Below are 22,432 nucleotides of genomic sequence, written 5' to 3' on the forward strand. Positions count from 1 at the left end.
TGAGTATGAACTACGTCAACTTACTTTGCTTTGCCATAAATCTGAACATTCCTGGAACTGCAAAGTTCTCAGCAAATCACCTGAGGTTATCACATGGCACCAGATACTCACATTTTCTGACCGGAGCCTCTTAGCAGGACATCCTCCATCTCTAGGGTGAAGCATATAATAGAGTCGGACTTTGCTTGCATGCTTTCGACTCTGGGGAGGAAAAGCAGAAGGAGATACTGTGAAAGAGAAGTCATTTGAGAAAGGAAGAGGAAAAATCTTTTGAAACACAGCCAGTGACTGTAAATGCAAACTATTTTTCAGTAGAAAACACTTTTGAGTGCTCCGGTGAGACATGTGGCAAATAGTTTCAGATAGATTAAGTGGCTGGTCCAAAGTCCTAAAACCAATATCATTTCAGGAAAAACAGAAAAAAACTTGAGATTGTTTAACCTGGAGTGAATCATGTTTTTAATTCTTCTCCAAAGTAAGATGGGTAAGCAGAGGAAGCAACATAAGAATCAACTGTGATGAAAAGAGCAGCAGGAGGATTATTTCTGTCTCTCTCACTTACTTGTCCTACCCTGAAGGTCAGGGTGCAAGGTAGGGAAGTCACGCATGCATAGCACTCACAGAAGCTTGCTTCCAGTTCTACCAAACTGAAAGAAAAGAAGTCATCAAGAGACATTCTCTAAGGTCTGATTTGAACAAGCAAAAGGTAGGATAAAGAGATGCAGGTAAAGGCCCACCACCTGGGCATTTCAAGTTATACTGGTCTGCTCAAGGCCAACATAGAGAAACTTCTCCCTTTCATCCTTTCTCTTACTCTTTTCCTTAACTGAAAGCCCAGTCTAGTTCTTAGCATTTTGGAGAATATTTCAATTCTAACTTCTGTGCTTTCCTTTACGCACAATGGTAGAGTGAAAGAGCAACAAGAATAAGCATTCCAAAGTTCAGCATCCCAGTTCCAGCTGTACTGCTTTCTAGCTGTGTTATGACAGAGAGTAGAATGTATTTAGAGTCTAAATGAATATTATTTTCTCCAAGCACAAAATGAGCATTACAATATTTCTTAGAGTTGTACTGAGAATCAAAGAAGACAGTACATATGAGAATTTAGAATTTGCATAACACTAAACTTTTCTTACTGTACTGATCCTTAATATTATTGAATCAACTACTATCTGATTCCAATCCCTTTCCCATTTTACTTTCTTAGAAATTATTTTCTTCTTTTCAAGATCTTTGTTCCACTTAGCCATTATTTACAGTTGAGGCCTAGCCAATCTCCAGGATGATAGTTTACTTTTATGGATTAGCCACAAAGGCAAAGTGATTTTTCAGAGAAAATACAGCAAATGCATCCTTTTTAAAGGATACACTATAAATCCTTTCTGTTAGCTTTCCTCATTCATCACTTTCTTAAATCTTGTATTCTGCCTAGAGCAAGAAAACTATGTTTTTAAACAGTCCCTGGAAACTTTTAAGACCTTTAAATAGGTTTAAAATTACTAATAGAACATGAGAAATTTTTACACATGTATAAAAGTATCAAAGGGTAATTTGAAATCTACTGCCAACACTTGAGGCTATTTCTAGATCTCATAGTAGGTTTTAATTTAAGTTATATAAAGTCTTGTTGTTGTTACTTGTAAAATTGATAAGACAGAGAAATAGAAATCTATATAGGCATGGGTCAGAGGATTTAATATCATCATTCAGCTTCTGCATTTAAAAAAAAATTTATTGTGAAAATACCATACAGAGGGGTTACAATTACATGGGCAAGGTAATGAGTACATTTCTTATCAAGCATTGTTGCTTCCTCCTTTGTTTCCCCTTCCCATCCCTTCCCATCTCCCCCACACACACCTCCACCACCCTTGCCAGGCCAAAGTTGTAAAATTCGTTTTTCAACATAACGACTTGTACATCTCATTGTTTCAATGGGTACACCTGTATCCCTATTTAAACAGTTTGTTTTTGCCCTTCCCCTCTACAAATTATACCAACATTAAATACAATGAAAGCATGGGTTATACCATGGGGGAGGGAACAATCTAGTACAAACTAGATTTTTAAATGTTTTTGTTAATAAAACATATATAGAAATATATTTGCTACCATCCTGTTGGGTTTTAGAAGAAGTAGGATATTATTAGAAATATTAATATAGTCCAAAAAATAAAATGAACATTTAAACACAACCCGAAAGACTGAATGCAAACACAGACCATAAGCTATAGAAAAGCATACACATAGTTAAGTGGTTAAAAAAAAGAAAAAGTGGTACTCTATGAGCTCAAATATGACCAATGTAGCTTTCAATTTTTCATTTGTTATTGCAGAAAATGTCTCATCCAAGATCCTGAGTCATCAATCCACTTAAAGCCCTAGATTCCCAGAGAACAAAATGATGGCACAATTGAAAATCTAATAATGTGGCCTATTTTGTGGCTGACTTTTTTTCTTTCCCAAAATACTGCATTTCTTTCCAAAAGACTTTTCAGCAAAGGCAAAGTTCACCAAGTTATTTAATTGCAGTTTCACAAAACTAGTAAAAACCCATTAGTTAAAAAGAAAAAGCAAATAAATGACAGGCTCTTCTCTAAAGCCATCAGTGATGAGAGAGGCTGGGATTTAAGGCTTATTAGCAATCGATAATTAGAGGCCTGTTTTTCTTCTCAGTTCCCTTCCCATCCTGCACATATGGCAGAAGAAGGTCTGATTATATACAAGTAGGCCCTTGCCATATATTAAGGATGAAGAGTTTTGGCAAATACCAACTGCTTCTGAAGTGGTAAAGTAGACATCATTTTCCCTCCTTTGTTTTCTCCAGACTCCCTAAACCAGGTCCATTTCCTTCTCAATTTGCAAGCCAAACCTGGCTTCCAACAGCAAGTACACATAACAGATAGCCCACACTGAACAGTAAAAACAGTCTCTTTCCCCATTAGGCTGATTCAAATCCAGAGTTGCTTCCAAATTATGTTAATTGACAGAGGGAAATAGTTTCCAAGTATTGCAAGATGTGTTACAACTTACCCCACCTCCAATATGGGGCCTTCAACATGATCTAAGAGTCATTTCCCTTCTTCCTGGCATTACTTGTTCTTTTTTTAAAAAGTTAATTTTATAGTGAAGGTGATGTATGGAGGGGTTACAGTTACATAAGTAAGGTAATGGGTACATTTCTTATTACCTCCTCCCTCCTGTTCTCCCACATTCCCTCCCCCTGACTCCCCTTCCCCCAAATTGGAAAGTTCATTTCCAACATAGTGTCTTGTGAGTATTGTTGCATTGGTTCAACTTTGTCCTTTGTCTCATCATTTTGTGGTTCCCCTTGCCTTCCCCTAATCAGATAAATGTATGTACAAGACACAGGGTACCAAAATCACAAACAGTGACAAAAGGGGATAAATTAACAGAAAAGAAAAAATATTAAAGAAAAAAGAAATAACAGCACACTAAAAACAACAACAACAATAAAACCCTGCTTGTTTCCATATCTTGGAGTTCATTTTGATTAGCATCATTTTATATGGTCATAGGTACTTAGCTATTGAGCTATTATGAGCCTCTGCCAGGACTATCATAGACATATACTAATTGTTACAAAGGACAGACACCATAGAATCTATGTTTCTTTGGGTCTAGCTTACTTTACTTACAATGACTTTTTCTAAATCTTTCCATTTCCTTATGAATAGGTAGATGCCATTCTTTCTGATGGAAGCACAGAATTCTATTGAGTATATATACCACATTTTCTTGATCCATTCATCTACTGAGGGGCATCTAGGTTGGTTCCATAGCGTAGCTATGGTAAATAATGCTGCAGTGAACATAGCTGTGATGGAGTTTTAGTGTGGGCTTATTTGTGATCGTTTAGGTAAATGCTCAGAGTGAGATTGCTGGATCCTAGGAGAACTCTATGTTTATTCTTTTGAGGAACCTCCATACTGCTTTCCAGAGTAGTGGAACCAGTTTCCCTTCCCACCAACAGTGTACTAGGGTTCCCTTTTGTTCCATTCCCTGGCAAAATCTGTTACTATTTGTTTCCTTGATAATGGCCATTCTAACTGAGGTGAGGTGGAATCTCAATGTTGTTTTGATTTGATTTTCTTCTATGGACAGAGATGATGAACATGTCTTCATGTGTCTATTAGACATTTTTATTTCTTCTCCAGAGTAATTACTTTTTAATTCTTTAGCCCACTTATTAATGGGGTAGTTGTTTCTTTGAGGATTTGTTAATTTTTTTGGACTGTAGGTGTATTTTTGATATAAAGCCCTTGTCTGTTGTATAGCTAGTGAAGATCTTCACCCAATCTGTGGGCTTTCTAGTTATCTTGCTAGCTATGTCCTTTGTCATCCAAAAAGTCTTCAATTCAATGTGAACCTGTTTTACCAATCTTTCTTTAATTCGTTGTGTTTCTGGATCTTTATTTAGGAAGTTTCAACCTGTGCCAAGGAGCACTAGTGTATTCCCTATCCCTTCCTGTAATATTTTCAGGGTATTTGTTCTTACCTCAAGGTCTTTGGTCCATCTGGAGTTGATTCTAGTGCAGGGTGATATATAAAGATCAAATGTCAGCTTTTTACACATGTATAGCCAATTCTGCCAGCACCATTTGTTGAAGAGGCTATCTTTCTTCCCTTATCAAAGATTAGGTGGCCATAGGTATGTGAGATCATTTCTGGGTCTTCAATTCTATTCCATTGGTCATCGGGCCTGTTCATATGCCAGGACCAAGCTGTTTTTACAACTACAGTATTATAATAGAGTTTGAAGTTTGGTACTGATATTTCTCCAGCACTGTTTTTCCTACTAAGGATTGTTCTTGCTAGTTGGGGTCTTCTATTATTCCATATGAATTTTTGGATTGCTTCTTCTATTTCATTAAAGAATATTGTTGGGATATTGATGGATTTTGCACTGAATTTGTGTGTAGCTTTTGGCAGTATTTCCATTTTTACTATGTGAATCTTCCCAATCCATGAACACTGGAAGTTTTCCACTTCCTTAAATCTGCTTTCATTTATTTTTTCAGGTTTCTGAAGTTTTCATTATAGAGGTCCTTCACCTCTCTGTTAAGTTCATTTATAGGTGTTTTTATGATTCTTTTGAGGCTATTACAAATGGAGTTTCTTTTCTGATGTTAGCCTTGCTCTTCTCATTGTTGGCATACAGAAGAGTTACTGGTTTTGTGGGTTAATTTTATACACTGCTACTTTGCAAAAGTTTTAGATTAGCTCAAGTAACTTGGAGCAGAAGTCAAGAGGATTCTTTATATACAGGACTATGTCGTTGGCAAAGAGGGATAGTTCTACTTTTTCTTTCCCTATTTGGATCCCCTTTATTTATGTCTATTGCCTTATTGCTCTGGCTAGGAATCCTAATACTATACTGAAGAGGAATGGAGAGAGCAGACATCTTTGACTTGTTCCTAATTATAGAAGAAATGGTTTTAACTTTTAACCATTAAGTATAATGCTAGCTATAGGTTTGTCACATGCAGCCTTTATTATATTGAAGAATGCTCCATAGATTCTTAGTTTCTTCAGAGCTTTCATCATAAAGTGGTGTGGATCTTGTCAAATGCTTTTTCTACATCTATTGAGATGATCATGTGGTTCTTATCCTTTCTCCTACTGATGTGTTGAATTACATTAATTGACTCACATATATTGAACCAGTTTTGCATTTCAGGAATAAATCCTGTTTGGCCATAAGAATATGAGTTTTTTGATTAGTTGTTGAAATCAATTGGCCAAAATTTTATTGAGAAGTTTTGTATCAATGTTCATTAAAGAAATGGATCTATAGATCTCTTTGATGGGTCCCTATCTGGTTTGGGGATGAGGATAATGCTGGCCTCATAGAAAGAGTTTGGTAGTGATCTTTCACTTTCAGTTTCATTGAAGAGTTTGAGGAGTAAGTTCTTGGAGTGAGTTCTTGGCAACAAGGAGGGTATCTAGTCCTTATGGAGTCTTCCTTCAACTAACTCCTCTCCCTATATTCTACCAGAAATTCCTTGAAATTTGGCACAGTAACCTCACTCTTTTCAATTTATTCTAGCAAACAAATGAAAACTTCCCCCACGAAAAAAAATGGAAGTTGAAACTAAATTGGAGCAAAACTGTTCATTGCAGCATTACCTAAATTTAAACCAAAAGAAAAATAGAAAAAAAAGACAGAAAGACAGAAAGAAAGAAAAGACAGAAAGAAAGAAAAGACAGAAAGAAAGAAAGAAAGAAAGAAAGAAAGAAAGAAAGAAAGAAAGAAAGAAAGAAAGAAAGAAAAGGAAATAGGAGACTAGTTAATAATGGAATGTCCTTATATTAAATAGTGAGTTAGAAAATTTTTCAGAATTGATCGATAAATAAAAACCTTCTGTGGTATATATGATCATTTCAATGCATTTTATTGAAATGAACTCCAAGAACTGGAAACAAGAAGCTTTTTAGCTTATTTTTTGAGGGTTTTTATGTTGTTTTGACTTTTCCCACCTTTATTTGCAGTTTTTATTTCTGTACTTTTTTTCTTGTATGTAGTTTATCTCATTTGGGGAGGGGAAGGGGAAGCATGACTTTACAACTTTGGCCAAAGGTGGGAGGTGGGGGGGTGGGAGGTGGGGGGGAGAGGGTGGGTGGGAAATGGGAAGGGATGGGAAGGGGAAGCAAAGGAGGAGTAACATGCTTGATAAGAAATGTACTCATTATCTTGCCCATGTAATTTTAACCCCTCTGCACGGTATTTTCACAATAAAAAATAAAAATAAATAAAATAAAAAATTTTTAAAAGATTTTGCCTAAGTGGGGGGGGGGGAAAGAAATAGTGGGACAAAGGGTGAACTAATTCAGCAGTGATACTTGAAAATGAACTATACAACTTGAGGGAGAGGGGGTTCAGGAAGGGGAAAAACTGGGAGAAAATGAGAGAAGAGGAGACACTGTGCAAAAAGAAATGTACTCATTACCTAACTTATGTAACTATAACCCTTTACAATAAAAATAAATTTATAAAAAGAATTCATGACTACTAAACCAGCAATGCAAAAAAGGGAATTCTACCTGCCAAAGAAGATAATCAAAAACAGAACAGGAATAAGCCCTACTAGAAGAGTAGATGAGGAATGAACCAAAAATCACACATCTATTCACAATAAAAAATTTAAAAAGCAGGAAATACAGAATACCTTTCAATATTAAAGTTGAATGTCAATAGCTTCAACTCTCTAATCAAATCACATAAAACAGCAGCTTGGATTAATAAGTAAGATGCGACAACTTATTACCTGTAAAATGCATGTCACTAACAAAGACAAACACAGTTTTAAGACAAAAGGATAGAAAGAACATTTCAGACAAAGGGCAGAAAAACCAGGCAAGAGTAGCCATACTTACATCTGATAAAATAAACTTCAAACTAAAATCAGTCAGACAAGACCAAGAAGGTCACTTAATAAAGACAATGATGAATAAAGAGAAAATTATAGTTGTCAATATAACATCAAAATAGCAGTATACCCAGATTCATTATATAAATACTTCAAGGCTTATACTGTTTATAGACCCCAACATAATAACACTAAGGAGACTTCAATATCATACACTCACCAATAGATGGGTCATTCCAACAGAAAATCAACAAAGACACTTTAGAATTGAATGACAATGATTAATGGATTTAATAGATATCTCAGTAACTATATAACATACAATGTAAATAACACATTCTTCTCAGAATCCAATGGAATGTTCTCAAAAAATCATATCTTAGGACATACAACAAGTCTATGCAAATAAAAAATAAAATTTATCAATATATTCATCAAATCAAAATAAAATTAAACTAGAACTCAACAAGAAATACTACAGTAAATATTCAATTACATGGAGACTGAACAACACACTGTTAAAATGAAGATGACAAAGAAAAGGCAGAAATCAAAAAGTTCCTGGAAACTAATAACTATGAAATATCCTACCAGAACCTCTTGGATATAGCCAATCAGTGTTGGGACAAAAATTCATAGTCACAGGTGACATATTTTTTTAAAAAGCAAGAAGTGTTCAAATGACCTTATGTGTCAAATCAAACTTCTAGAAAAATAGGATCAAGCCAAAAACAAAACTAGTAGATTCAGAGAAATAATTAATTTTTTAAAAATTTAAGGCATTAATGTAGAGGCTAAAACAATTATTTTTTAAAAAATCAAGGAAACAAGAAGTCAGATCTTTGAGAACATTAACATGATTAATAATCTCCTAGCTAATTTGACCAATATGACCAAAAAGAGAAAAGAAATCCAAACAATAAAATTAATATTGATCTTGCTAGCTATGTCCTTTGCAGAAGCTCTGCAACTTCATGCAATCCCATTTGTCCAACCTTTCTTTGATTTGTTGTGTTTCTGGGTCTCTATTAAGAAAATTTCAGCCTGTGCCAAGGAGTTGTAGGGTTTCTTCTATTCCTTCCTGTAATGTTTTCAGAGTATCTGCTTTGACTCTGAGATCTTTGATCCATTTGGAGTTGATTCTGGTGCAAGGTGATATATAAGGATCTAGCTTTAGTTTTCTACAAGTGATTAACCAATTTTGCCAGCACAATTTATGGAAGAGGCTGTCTTTCTTCCATTCTATTTTTTTAGTTCCCTTATCGAAGATTAGGTGGCTATAGGTCTGTGGGTTCATTTCTGGGTTTTTCAATTCTATTCCATTGGTCCTCAGGTCTGTTCCTGTGCCGTATTTATAATGTATTATGTGATGTTTTTTGTTTCTTTGTATGTTCCTCCCCCACTGTATAACCCCTGTTCTCACAGTATTTGATGCTGGTACTCTGCATCTTGTATATACACTTCTTTATATAAGCCACTTAAACAGAGGTATAAGAAACAATGATGGATACAATACTGAATTCTACCAGACCTTCAAAGAATAACTAATACCAATTCCCATCAAATTATTCCATGAAATATGAAATCATTCTATAAAGAAAGTATTACACTCACTCCAAACCAAACTGAGATTCAAGGGGAAAAAGAATGAATTATAAACTGAGCTGATTAACTCACATTAATGTGAAATTTAAAATCTTTGCAAAGAGAATTCAACATTGCATCAAAATTGTTCAAAATGATTGGTTTCATCACAGAGATGTAGGATGTTTCTAAATAAGTAAATCAACAAATGTAAAAGATCACATAAACAGAACCAAGAAAAAAAAGCACAGAATCATTTCATCTGATGCAGAAAAAGCCTTTGACGAAATTCAACATCCACTTACAATGACAGATATAGAGAAACTAAGAATAAGAATGAAGTAACTGAACTTAATAAATTCATGATAAACCCAGAGCTAATACTATATTTAGTGGGGGGGAAACTAAAATCACTTTCCATGATACTAGCAATGAGACAAGGATATCCACTCTCCGCAGTCTTAAAAACAAACTTTTATTATCTACTTTTTGTTATCCTTAAGTGGATGTACAGAGAGGTTTCAAGTCAACATGTCAATTTGTAAGTTCAATGCATCTTGCTCAATGTAAACCTCCTTTCACCATTTCTCCCTTACATCTCCCATCATCACCCATTCCTCAATTTACCTAGTTCACCTTTGTTCAATATTGTACTAGAATTCATAGCCAGAGAAATAAAGCAAGAGAAAGAAATTACAAGGACACAAGTAGGGAAAAAAAACAAAATTTACTAACATTTTGATGATATGAAAGTTAACAGACTCCACCAAAAAAATCTTGTAGAATTCACAAATACCTTTGAAAACCTAACAAGATTTTGAAAAAATCAATGTTCAAAAATCAGTAGCTTTTCTGTGTACTTATAAGGAACAGGTGGAAAAAGAAATCCAGAAAATAATACCATTCACAATAGCCTTATAAACAATATCTACGTATTAACTAAGGAAGTAAAGACTTCTATAATGAAAACTATAACACATTAAAGAAGGTAAATGAAGAAACTATCAAAAGATGGAAAGATATTATATGCTCATGGCTTAAAAGGATTAATATAAAATGGACACACTGCAAAAAGCATATTCAGATTCAAGGCAAAACTCACCAGAATCCTAGTATCATTCAATTACATATCAATTACAGACATCAATCCAAAAGTTCATATGGAGATACAAAAGACCCTGAATAGCAAAAGAATTTCTACATAAAAACACTTGACATCAAATTATACTACAGAGTTATGGTAACAAAAATAGATTGATGCAGACACAAAAACAGACCTGAACACCAATGGAACAGCACAAAAATACAAGAATAAATCCATATTCCTACAATTAACTCTGACAAAGGAGCCAAGAACATACATAAAGAAAAGACAGCCTCTTCAACAGATGGTTCTGGAACAACTGGGCATTGAAACAAGACTTCTATCTCTTACCTTGTACAAAACTCAACTTAAATTTTTATCCAAGAGCACAAAGTAAAATCTGAAAACTTAAATTTACTACAGGAAAACATAATAAAAACCCTGGAAGGCATAGGTAAATTTTTTTCCTGAATAAGACTTGACCATGACTAGAAGGAAACCAGCCAGAATTAGCAAATGGACTATATAAAATTAAAGAGATTCTACACAGAAAAATGATTACCAGAAACAAGAGACAACCTATGGAATGGGAGAAAATCTTTTATTAAATAGATAAAAAATTAATATCCACAATATACAAAGACTCAAAAATTTAAACAGCAAACTGAACAGTTCTTACAAGAAGAAATATCAATGGTTAATAGATACAAAGAAATGCTCAACATCCTTAGTCAAGGAAATGCAAATTAAAACCATATTATGATACCATCTCATCTAAGTTGGAATGGCAGTCATTAAGGAAACAAATGCTATGGAGGATGCAGGGAAAATGGAACCCTTATTAATTTTTGGTGGGAATGTAACCTAGTGTAACCACTATGGAAATCAATATGGAGGTTCTTCAAAAAACTAAAACTAGACCTTCCTTATGATCCTGCCATACCACCATTGAACATACATTTGAAAGAGAAGGAGAATAAACATACTAGAAAAAATATACTAGAAAAAACTTCGGTATATCTACACTTACTGCAACTCTTTTCATAATAACAAATGATGGAATAAGTTAAGGTGTCCAACAATAGATGAATGGATGAAAAAGATTTATATGTATATATATATGCAAACTATATATATATATATATATACATATCTGTATATACACATACTGGAATATTACACAGCCATATAGAAAAATGAAATTGTCATTTGCAGAAAAATGGATTTCATTGGAAGACATCATACTGAAATAAGACAAACTCAAATAACAAAATCATAAAATTTCACCCATATGTTCAAACTAAACCTAAAAGACATACATATTCATGGGCACTTAATATGAATATACACACATACATATACATATTATTTAGGTGGATAAACAGAATGAAAATCAAAATAAGAGGCTAAGGAGAAGGAGAAGGGAGAGGGAGGCAAAAGATAAAAGTGAATAATTTTATAAAAATTCCAAGTATATATAAAAACAGCATAAACAGCCTTAATGAAAATTGTTGATCAATAGAGAGATGAGGGTATAAAGGAAGAGAAATAGTCTGAAGGAGGTACTATCAGGAGGAGAATTGGCTAACAAGAAAAGTAAAGAAAGTTTAATATAACCAAAATGATCATTCATAACTATGAACATAGAAAAATGAAACTTTGTTGAAAGTGTTTTGGAAAAGAGAGCAGGGAGAATGATAGAGGAGATAAAATTGATTGAAATACATTGTAAATATTTGTGAAAAGATAAATAAACACCCCCATAACTAATATGAGCTAATAATTTTTTAAAGAAAGAAAATATGCCTTCTACATAATGGGTATTGTATGAAATATGCTAAATTCAAAACATACATATACTATGATTAGAGGTGCATAAATGATTATATGCATATCAAAAAGAGGTAGAACAGAAGAAAGACATTAGGTGACTGGAAGTGTGGTTATCATTCTTACTTCTATAGCAAATTTGCCTGCAATATATAGTAATAATAACTTGATAATGCTCAAGCTACGGTAATTCCACAGTAAATATACTCTTTACTCAATAATATTATAATCAGTAAAAAGCATCACTGATCTGGAATGCTTTTAATATGTACTGGTATAATTGAACACATTTCCATTTATTCTTAGTAATGGTTTATGCTCAATCAAAATGCATCTTTTTAAAAAATTTCAGTATTTAGTGTTAAATGGGCCTTCTTAACCCAAAGGCAATATATACTTCTAAAATTTTCCACTTTATTTAGTACATACAAATGGCATCACAACTATATGTGTTTTCTACATGTGTTTACTTTCAGTTGTGTGTGCACACACATCTGGGGCAGAAGACAATGACACCCTAGAAACTATTCCTCAAAACACTGGCAAAACACATACCTAAAAATGACTCCAACATCACCCAAATAGACTAATAACAACAATACTTATTACTTTTTCAAAGACTTAGTACCTAAAATTTGCACTGATTTTAAAAATATAGGAAATCTCAGAAGAGCAAAAGCACATCTCACTTTAGGAAAGGAGGCATGAAAAAGAAATAATCTCTTCCAGCTGCACTGAGAGCCCTAGGCTCTTTCCCTGTATTCATATTTGCATTTTAAGCAAATGTCATAACTTTTATGAAAGCCACATTAATGTTAAGCTTCCAAGATAGGCCAGAAATTACCAATTCTTCCATTTTAATTAAAGTTGTTGGCCCTATCCTAGGCATTGCATGAGCTCAGACCTCTCTGAAGATTAGTGTATTTTGCTATAACAATTTCTTAGTATTCAAAGAAAGTATTAAAATTCATGCCAGCCTTCTCTTTAGAGGTGGGAAGAATAAAGAAAGAATAAGACCAAACATCTATTTCAGACATATTGCTGTGTGAAAAGAGGGAAAACACATAGAAATAGAATCAGTTTGTGCTTCACCTATATAACCATCTTCCATTATCACATATTCCTTAAGGAAAAAAAAACAACTTGCAACTCAAATTCACTTCAAATAAGGATACTGATATCTTCTCCTATAGTATGTAGATATAAAAAAAAGCCAGTTTGTATTTGTATAATGCTTCAAACTGTCTCCAAAGTTCTTTCCCATTTACTGTCTCATTTCATCCTCAAATAACAGTTAAGAGGCTAGAAAGAAAGATGTTATCTCAAATAAGCTTTACAACTAATTCCTGATTTCCTAGATAATTCTTCTACCATCTCATATCATCATAGCCATCTAATTACACCTCCTTTAGAAACCAGCTTAAAAAAGTCACTGACTTCAAGAAAAAATAGAAAACTTGGAACAGACTGGTAATTACAGAAGAGTGATTTTCACAGGCCACCACTTTGGAGGTATTTCTAGTCATTCAGGGTAAGTAGGATTCAATTAGGAAAAAAAATAGCAAAAAATATCAAGGCCCAAACGCACTGGAGTCCAAAGAAGAATGGCTGATGTGAGATAGGGAATTCCATTGATAGACTGAGGGAAGATGTCCATGTCACATGCATAATGTGAAAATTAGTTTGATATTTTGGGGATATATTAGTAACTCACACACTTATATAGAAAAAAAAACATTAAACTAGACAAAAATTATACATAGGGTATTTAGAAACAGAAATGGCTAATAGGTGTTTACAAGGAAATTCATGAAATCACTACCTTACAATTTTTGAATTAAAAAATACTTTTCATCCATCCAGCTGAGACAAGATTCCATTATTGAACAAGCCCAGGATGAACCTTAGAAATGCTACAAAGCCATCACACTAGGAAGTCAAGATTAAAAGTAAACCTAATTGAAAACCACACGAGTTAGAGATCTGTTTTAATGTTTAGGTTTTTCTAACACAAAAAGATGGGTAGCTACAGAAGCTTCTGGCACTGGGTATGAAAGATAGGCTAAATAAAAACCTAGGAAGAAAAAGTCACTGCCTAGAGGAAGTCCTCTGTCATCACACAGAAGGGTGAGAAAAAATTCCTCTGCAGGTCCTGCCGAAGGCCCAGTCAGCAGCCCTTCTTTTCCTGGACTCAGTAGACTAAAAAATGATGAAAGGCAAATCCACTCATAGCAAACTTTATATTTGTTCTGCCAAGGGGGAATGGAAACTATTTTTTAAAGCATGGAAAGTAAGGGAAAAACTGTTTTGCTGGTGCTCTGAACAGAACCCAGAGCCCTGCTTATGGTAGGCAAGTATTCTGTCATGGAGCTAAGCCCCCAAAACATTACAAACCTCAGAACAAACTTTGATAAACAGAATGTGTGCTGTACTAAATAGAACTTGAAAATACTACATGATTTTTTTCATATAACTCAAAAAATATGAACTAAGGGTAAAAGCTGAAAAAAGAGATAAGACAAGATGATTGAGATGATAATGTCTGAGTTAATAAAGTGAGGAAATTAAAAATGCCGCAGATTAATTTGAAAGGTCTTTCAAAGCAGTTCAAAAGCAGAATCAATACTAAAGATCTCTATAGAAATCCAGACAGAAGAAACTTTTAGAATGTAAAGGAAAAATAGAACAGAGAAATGGAGAAAAATGAAACTGGAAAAGTTAAATGTGTACAACCAGGTTATTTGTGTTATGGCTTTAGTGACAGAATAAATAAGTAAATAAATGAATAAACATATTCCAAAACAGTCACAAGTTTGGGATTAAAAAAGAATACTATCTGAATTTATCAAACCTTGTGACTGGTAAGATTCTAAACAAAGAAAAAGAAGCAAAACAAATATTACTCTTGACACAATGAGCTGTTTACTCGCCAACTACACATGTAAGGGAACTCCATGGAACAGAAATAATATTGCATAATGTGAAAATTAGTTTGATATTTTGGGGATATATTAGTAACTCACACACTTATATAGAAAAAAAACATTAAACTAGACAAAAATTATACATAGGGTATTTAGAAACAGAAAGGCCAAAAAGGGTTTACAAGGAAATTCATGAAATCACTACCTTACAATTTTTGAATTAAAAAATACTTTTCATCCATCAACTGAGACAAAATTAGAAAACATGCATAAGCCTTTGAGCAGAAAAGGTGGCATTCCTGAACACAGCTAACAGGCATGAAAGATGACACAGCTTCTAGAATAGATTTTTTGTGTATATATGTACGGTTGTATACACACACACACACACACACACACACACACCACAAATACCAAAATGTAATTTTTTGTATATATATTTTATTGTAAAAATATTGTACATAGGGGTTACATTTACATGAGTATGGTAATGAGTACATTTCTTATCGAGTATTGTTGCCTCCTCCTTTGTTTTTCCCCTACCATCCCTTCCTTCCCCACTTCCCCAACTCCTCCCTCCCCACCCCCAGGTTGTAAAGTTCGTTTTCAACATAGTGTATTGTACATCTCATTCTTCCAATGGGTCAACCTTTATCCTTATTTCAGCATTTTGTTATTTCCTTTTCCTCCCCAAATCAGAAAAATGTATATACAAGATTCAGGGCACCGGAATCAAACACAGTGAAATCAGGGGTTATACCATGGGGGAATAACATACGAAAGAAACAGAAAAGTCACATGGTACATTATAAATACATTAAAAACTACAGCAAGAAAGATAAAAGCATTGTGTCCTTATTTTGGGGTTTATTGTGCATAGTATCATTTTATATGGTCATGAATATAACTTTGATCTTGTCCTAGACATATGCTAATGATTGCAAATAAGGGAAACCATGGGACCTTTGTTTCTTTGCAACTGGATTACTTCACTTAATATAATTTTTCCCAAGTCTTTCCATTTCCTAGCAAATGGGGCGGTGGCATTCTTTCTGAAGGAGGCATAGAATTCATATATATGTATATATACACATATATACAAATATATATGTATATATATATATTATATATATATATATAATTTTCTTGATCTATTCATCTACTGAGGGGCATTAGGTTCATTCCATATTTTAGCTATGAAGAATAATGCTACAATAAACATACTTGAGCTGGTAGCTTTAGTATGGGCTTCTTTGTGATCATTTGGGTAAATGCCGAAAAGTAGGATTGCAGGGTCATATGCGAGCGCTATGTGGAGCCTTCTGAGGAACCTCCATACTGCTTTCCAAAGTGGTTGAACAAGTTTACAGTCCCACCAACAACGCAGTAGGGTTCCCTTCTGGCCACATTCCCTCCAGCATCTGTAGTTATTAGATTTTTTTATTATAGCCATTCTAACTGGGGAGAAGGAGAATCTCAATGTTGTCTTGATTTGCATTTCCTTTATGGCTAGAGAAGTAGAGCATTTCTTCATGTGTCTGTTGACCATTCTTATTTCCTCTTCAGAGAAGTTTCTTTTTAAGTCTTTAGCCCACTTACTTATTGGGCAGTTGTTTCTTTGAGGATCTGTTGTTGGGGGATTTAATTTTTTGAGTTCTAAGTATATTTTACATATGAGACCCTCATCTGTTGTATGGCTAGTGAAGAGCTTCTCCCAATCCATGGACTTTCTATTGATCTTGCTAGCTATGTTCTTTACCATACAGAAGCTCTGCCGTTTTATGCAGTTCCATTTGTCCAACCTTTCTTTGATTTGTTGTGTTTCTGAGTCTTTATTAAGAAAATTTTGGCCTGTCACAAGGAACCCTACAGTTTCTCCTATTCCTTCCTGTAATGTTTTCAGTCTTTGATTCATTTGGAGTTGCTTATGGTGAAGGGTGATATATGAGGATCTAGCTTTAGTTTTCCACAGGTGTTGAACCAATTTTGCCAGCACCATTTTTAATAGAGGCTGTCTTTCTTCCAGTCTACATTTTTGGCTCCCTTATTGAAGATTAGGTGGCTATAGGCCTATGGGTTCATTTCTGGGTCTTCAGTTCTATTCCATTGGTCCTAAGATCTGTTCTTGTGCCAGTACCAAGTTGTTTTGATTACTATGGCTTTGTAGATGAGTTTGAGATTTGGAATTGCTATTCCTCCAGCACTTTTCTTTCTGCTAAGGATTGTTTTTGCTATTCGGGGTATTTTATTGTTCCATATGAATTTTTGGGTTGCGTCTTTTATTTCATTAAAGAATGAGGTTGGAATATTGATAGGTATTACACTGAACTTGTAAATAGCCTTTGGCAGTATTGTCATTTTCATGATGTTAATCCTTCCAATCCAGGAACATGGGAGGTTTTGCCACTTCCTTAGTTTTGCTGTAATTTCCTTTTTCATGTTTTTAAAGTTTTTGTCATAGAGCTCCTTCACTTCTGTAGTTAACTCCTAGGTATTTTATTTTTTGTGGGGGTATTATAAAAGGAGTTGGTTTCCTAATTTCAGCCGTGCTCTTCTCATTGCTGGCATACAGAAAAGCCATTGATTATTGAGAGTTAATTTTATACCCTGCTAATTTGCCAAAGTTTCAAATGAGCTCCAGTAATTTGTGAATAGAGTCCATGGGGTTCTTTAAATACAAGATCATGTCATCTGCAAAGAGGGAGAGTTTTACTTCATCTTTCCCTATTTGGATCCTCTTTATGTTTGTATCTTGTCTTATTGTTGTAGCTAGGCAAGTGGAGAGAGTAGACATCTTTTTCTCATTTCTCAGTTTAGAGGAAATGGCTTTAGCTTTTCACCATTAAGTATAATGCTGGCTGTAGATCTGTCATACACAACCTTTGTTATATTGAGGAATGTTCCATGGATTCCTTGTTTTTCCAGAGCTTTCATCATAAAGAGGTGCTGGATCTTGTCAAATGCTTTTTCTGTATCTATTGAGATAATCATGTGTTTGTTATTGAGCTTGTTGATGTAATGAGATATTAATTGATTTATGTATATTGAACCAGCTTTGCATTCCTAAAATGAATCCTGCTTAATTATGGTTTATGATTTTTTTGATGAGTTGTTGAAATCCATTGGCCAAAATTTTGTTGAGAAGATTTGCTTTGATGTTCATCAAAGAAATGGGTCTATAGTTCTCTTTCTTTGATGAGTCTCTGCCTGGTTTGGGGATGCAGGATGTGATACCTTCATAGAAAGAGATTGGTGATGAACTTTCACTATCAATTTTATTGAAGAATTGGAGGAGTATTGGTGAGAGTTCTGCTAGGAAGGCCTTGTAGAATTCATCTGTAAATCCATCTGGTCCTGGGCTTTTCTTGGGTGGGAGGTCTCTTATTAATGTTTCTACTTTGATGCGTGAAATGGGTCTGTTAAGTTGGTTTAAGTCATCTTGGTTTAATTTGGACATGATGATATTTGCTAGAAATTCATCCATTTCTTCCAGGTTCTCAAATTTATTACTATCTAGGTTTGAGTATTCCCTTATAATGTTCTGAATCTTGATTCTGTGGTGATGTTACCATTCTCATCTCTGAGTTTGCTTATTTGGGTGTGTTCTCCTTTTTCTGATAAGATTTTCTAAGGGTCTCTCGATTTTGTGAATTTTTTTGAAGAACCAACTCTTTGTTTTGTTGATTCATTCTATGCTTTTCTTTGAACTCTAATTCATTTAATTCTGATTGGATTTTAATTGTTTCTTTCTGTCTACTGAATTCAGGTTTAACTTGTTGCTCTTTTTCAAGGAGCTTCAGGTGCCTCATTAAATTATTGATTTCAGATCTCTCCAATTTGTTGCTGTAGGAACTCAGAGCTATAAACTTGCCTCTGAGTACTGCCTTTGCTGTGTTCCAGAGGAGCTGGTAATTTATGTGTTCATTTTTGTTAAATATTATGACTATCTGAATTTCCTTTCTAATCTCTTCCATGACCCACTGGTGGTTCAACAATGTGTTGGGCAGCCTCCACATGTTACAGGACTTTCTTTGGTGGCTTTTGGAGTTGAACTCTAATTTTATTCCCTTGTGATCTGAGAGAATGCAGGGCATAATTTCAATGTTACTGAATGTGGACAAATTTGCTTGGTGACCTAAAATGTGGGCTATTTTGAAGAATGTTCTGAGTGCTGCTGAGAAGAACGTGTATTCTGATGCTGCTGGATGAAATATTCAGTAGATGTCTGTTAAGCCTAGTTGGTCTATGCAGTTGTCTAGATCCGAGTTTTCACTGTTGAGTTTTTGCTGGTTGATTTATCCAGTGGGGATAGTGGCATGTTAAAGTGCCCAACAATGTCTTTGGATCTATGTGTGATTTTAGGGAAAGTAGTGTTTCTTGGATAAATTTGGGTGCTCTGTTGTTTGGTGAATATTTACAATTGTAATATCCTCCTGAAGGAGAAATCCCTTTTTTAGTATGTAGTGAACTTCTTTATCTCTTCTCAATAGTTTTAATTTGAAATCTATTTTATCTGATATTAAGATTGCAACTCCCGCCTGTTTGTGGGGGCCGCTTGCCCAGCTTATTCCAGCTTTTCACTTGCAGAATATGTTTGTTTTTGTGGACAAGATGTGTCTCTTAAAGACAGTCCAACTAGACAAGCTATGTCGCTTAATTGGAGAGTTAATTCCATTAATATTGAGAGTTAGGACGGAGAGGTTTTTGGTAGTCCTGCCATGTTATCCACTTTCTTGTGGGCTGTGCCAACTGGGATCTTTTTATGATTCTTGGATTCTCTGTTTGGGGGCTGTTTCTTTGCCTTTATTGTGCTCTTCTTGGTTTTCTCTGTGTAGGACATCATTAAGTATCTTTTGTAAGGCTGGTTTGTTGAAGGTCTACTGTTTCAATTTTTCTTTGCTCTGGAAAGTTTTTAGTTGTCCTTCTGTTATGAGGGAGAATTTAGCTGGGTACCATATTCTTGTTTGATAGTTGTTTGTCTTTAGGACATGGCACACATCATACCAGGCTCTTCTTGCTTTAATTGTCTCTGCTGAGAAATCTGAAATTATTCTGATTGGTTTCCCTTTATAGGTGATTGATATTTTCTTTAATTTAATTTAATTTTATTTTATTTGTGAACATACTGTACAGAGGGGTTACAATTACATGGGCAGGATAATGCATACATTTCTTACCAAGCATTGCAGCCTCCTCCTTTGGTTTACCCTTCACATCCCTTCCCAGCCTCCCCCCTCCCCCCCAATCCCAATCCTTCTCCTTCCCCCCTTCCCCCCCCCCCCGCACCAACGTTGTAAAGCTCGTTTTGGACATGACAACTTGTACTTCTCATTGTTGCAACAGGTCCACCTGTATCCTTAAACAACTGGTTTTTCCCCATTTCCTCCACAAGTTATACTGACATCAAATATAGTGAAAGCAGGGGTTATACTGTGGGAGAGGGACATACAAAGAATCAAAGAGATAATCTTATAAATGCGTTAGAAACACATGCATGAAAGAAAAAAACATTAAAATACATATCTAAGGGTTCATTTTCCTAACATCACATTATCTGACCTTTTCCGCTTGACTCATACATATACTAGATATTGCAAATAAGGGAAACCATGGGACCTATGTTTCTTTGGGCCTGGCTTACTTCACTTAATATAATTTTTTCCAAGTTTTTCTATTTCCTAACAAATGGGGCAATGTCATTCTTTCTGATGGAGGCATAGAATTCCATTGTGTATATATACCACATTTTCTTGATCCATTCATCTACTGAGGGGCATCTGGTTTGGTTCCATATCTTAGCTATGGTAAATAATGCTGCAATAAACATTGTTGTGCTGGTAGCTTTAGTGTGGTCTTGTTTGTAAACATTTGGGTAAATGCCACAGTGATTGATATTTTCTACCTGACAGCTTTAAGGATCCTTTCCTTGGTCTCAATTTATCCTGTGCAGATTACAATGTGATGGAGGTATGTCCTTTTCTGGTCTGTTCCATTTGGTGTTCTAAAGGCTTCTTGTATCTGAATGGTCCTATCTTTTTGCAAGTTTGAGAAGTTCTCTGCTATGATCTTGTTAAATAAATTTCCTAGACCTTTAACTTCTCTTGATAGGCCCTCCTCCACACCCATTACCCTTAAGTTAGGCTTTCTGATGGTATCTTCTATATATTGAATAGATCTATAATATTTCTTGGATTTGTCTTGAATTCTTGTCTGTTCTTTTTTTATAATGTCAGTCTTCAATCCCTGTGATTCAATCTTCTGCATGCTCTATCCTACTGCCAAGACTTTCTACTTTGTTTTTTATTTCCTTCCCTTCTAACTGGTCAGATTTGTGGCTTCAGATTCTTTGCTGGAGCTTTGCTTTAAATCTTATATTGATTTCTTTAGCTCCTTAATTTGGTTTTCAGTGTTCATTCTCAAATCCCTTAGTTGATTGGTTATGGTTTCATTGGGCTTCCTTTCCTCCTATTTTGCTTAATTCAGAATTCCCTTTCTGGCCTCCATGGATCCCTCCAGCTTTCTGTTTATGGATTCCATGAATCCTTCTATTAATCTTTGTTTATTCTCATTCCACTCACACAATTCCTGTATTAATCTTTGATTAGCTTCCTTGTGCTCACAAATTTCCTATATTAATCTTTGGTTAGCTTCATCACACTCACACAGAGACCTGTGAAGGCTTCCAATCTTTTCATTCTGCATGTTTGTAGAGTGTTTGTAGAGTATTTTGGGAACTCTCCTCTGGATTATTCATTAACTGCTCTGTTGCCTGATTATCATGAGTGGGAGTTGAGATACCTGGACTTGCCATTTTTTTTGTGCTTCTCTGGCTTGTGCTGCCAATTTGGTTATGAAAGCAAAACCAATTTCATGCTAGAACCAGAGACCTGTAGTTACACAGATTGACACAGTTACAATGAGTACAGATACAATCTAGTTTAACAGATAAAATGTAGTTCAACAGCAAACAACTATGGATCAATGGACTAAGAAAGTCAAAGAAGGAGTCAAGAGACCAGAAATCAATAGTTTTAGGGAGAATTGTGGGGAGAAAATAAGAATAGAGGAATGTGGGGACAGTAAAGAGTGATTTAGAGAGAGGAAAATATAGAAGTGAAGGAGGAGAGAGAGATAAAGAAAAAAGGAAAGATGAAAAAATAAAAAGTAAAAAATTTAAAAATAAAACTTAAAAATTATATAAGTATAAAGAGATAATGCTACAATTAAAGAAGTTAAGGGTAAGAGTTTGTGAATTGAGTAATCCATATCTGAATTAAGTATGCACACAATGAAGTATAAGGCCTAATAATCAAAGACAAGCATATATCGGGGGATGAACCTAATCAATTAAGTCACACACACACACACAAATCCAAAAAGACCAAAACACACAGACACACAGACACACACACACACACACATACACACACACAAAAAAAAAATAAAAATGATGAAAAAAAAACTTTTTTATTTTTTTAAAAAATAGGTAGAAAAAAAGAGTTCTTCGATTTTTTTTTTTTGGGGGGTGGGAATCTTGTGTCTCCCCTGTGTCCAAAACCAGTCTCTTTGTGGAGTCTCTGGCTTACTTGTGGTGTTTGATTTTCCTGTGGTTTGATTGG

General features: G+C 34.7%; 1 protein-coding gene across 1 annotated transcript in view; it reads right to left on the reverse strand.

Moving 5' to 3' along the window:
- Zmat4 (zinc finger, matrin-type 4) overlaps positions 1-22,432 on the reverse strand; it is a 416,076-nt gene that overhangs the window by 268,462 nt on the left and 125,182 nt on the right. Inside the window, exon 3 of the mRNA XM_013025137.1 lies at positions 112-201. Coding sequence (XP_012880591.1) covers positions 112-201 — 90 coding nt within the window. The remainder of the gene's footprint in view (positions 1-111; positions 202-22,432) is intronic.

This window comes from Dipodomys ordii, unplaced genomic scaffold, assembly GCF_000151885.1.
Source record: "Dipodomys ordii isolate 6190 unplaced genomic scaffold, Dord_2.0 Scaffold4, whole genome shotgun sequence".
NCBI lineage: Eukaryota > Metazoa > Chordata > Mammalia > Rodentia > Heteromyidae > Dipodomys > Dipodomys ordii.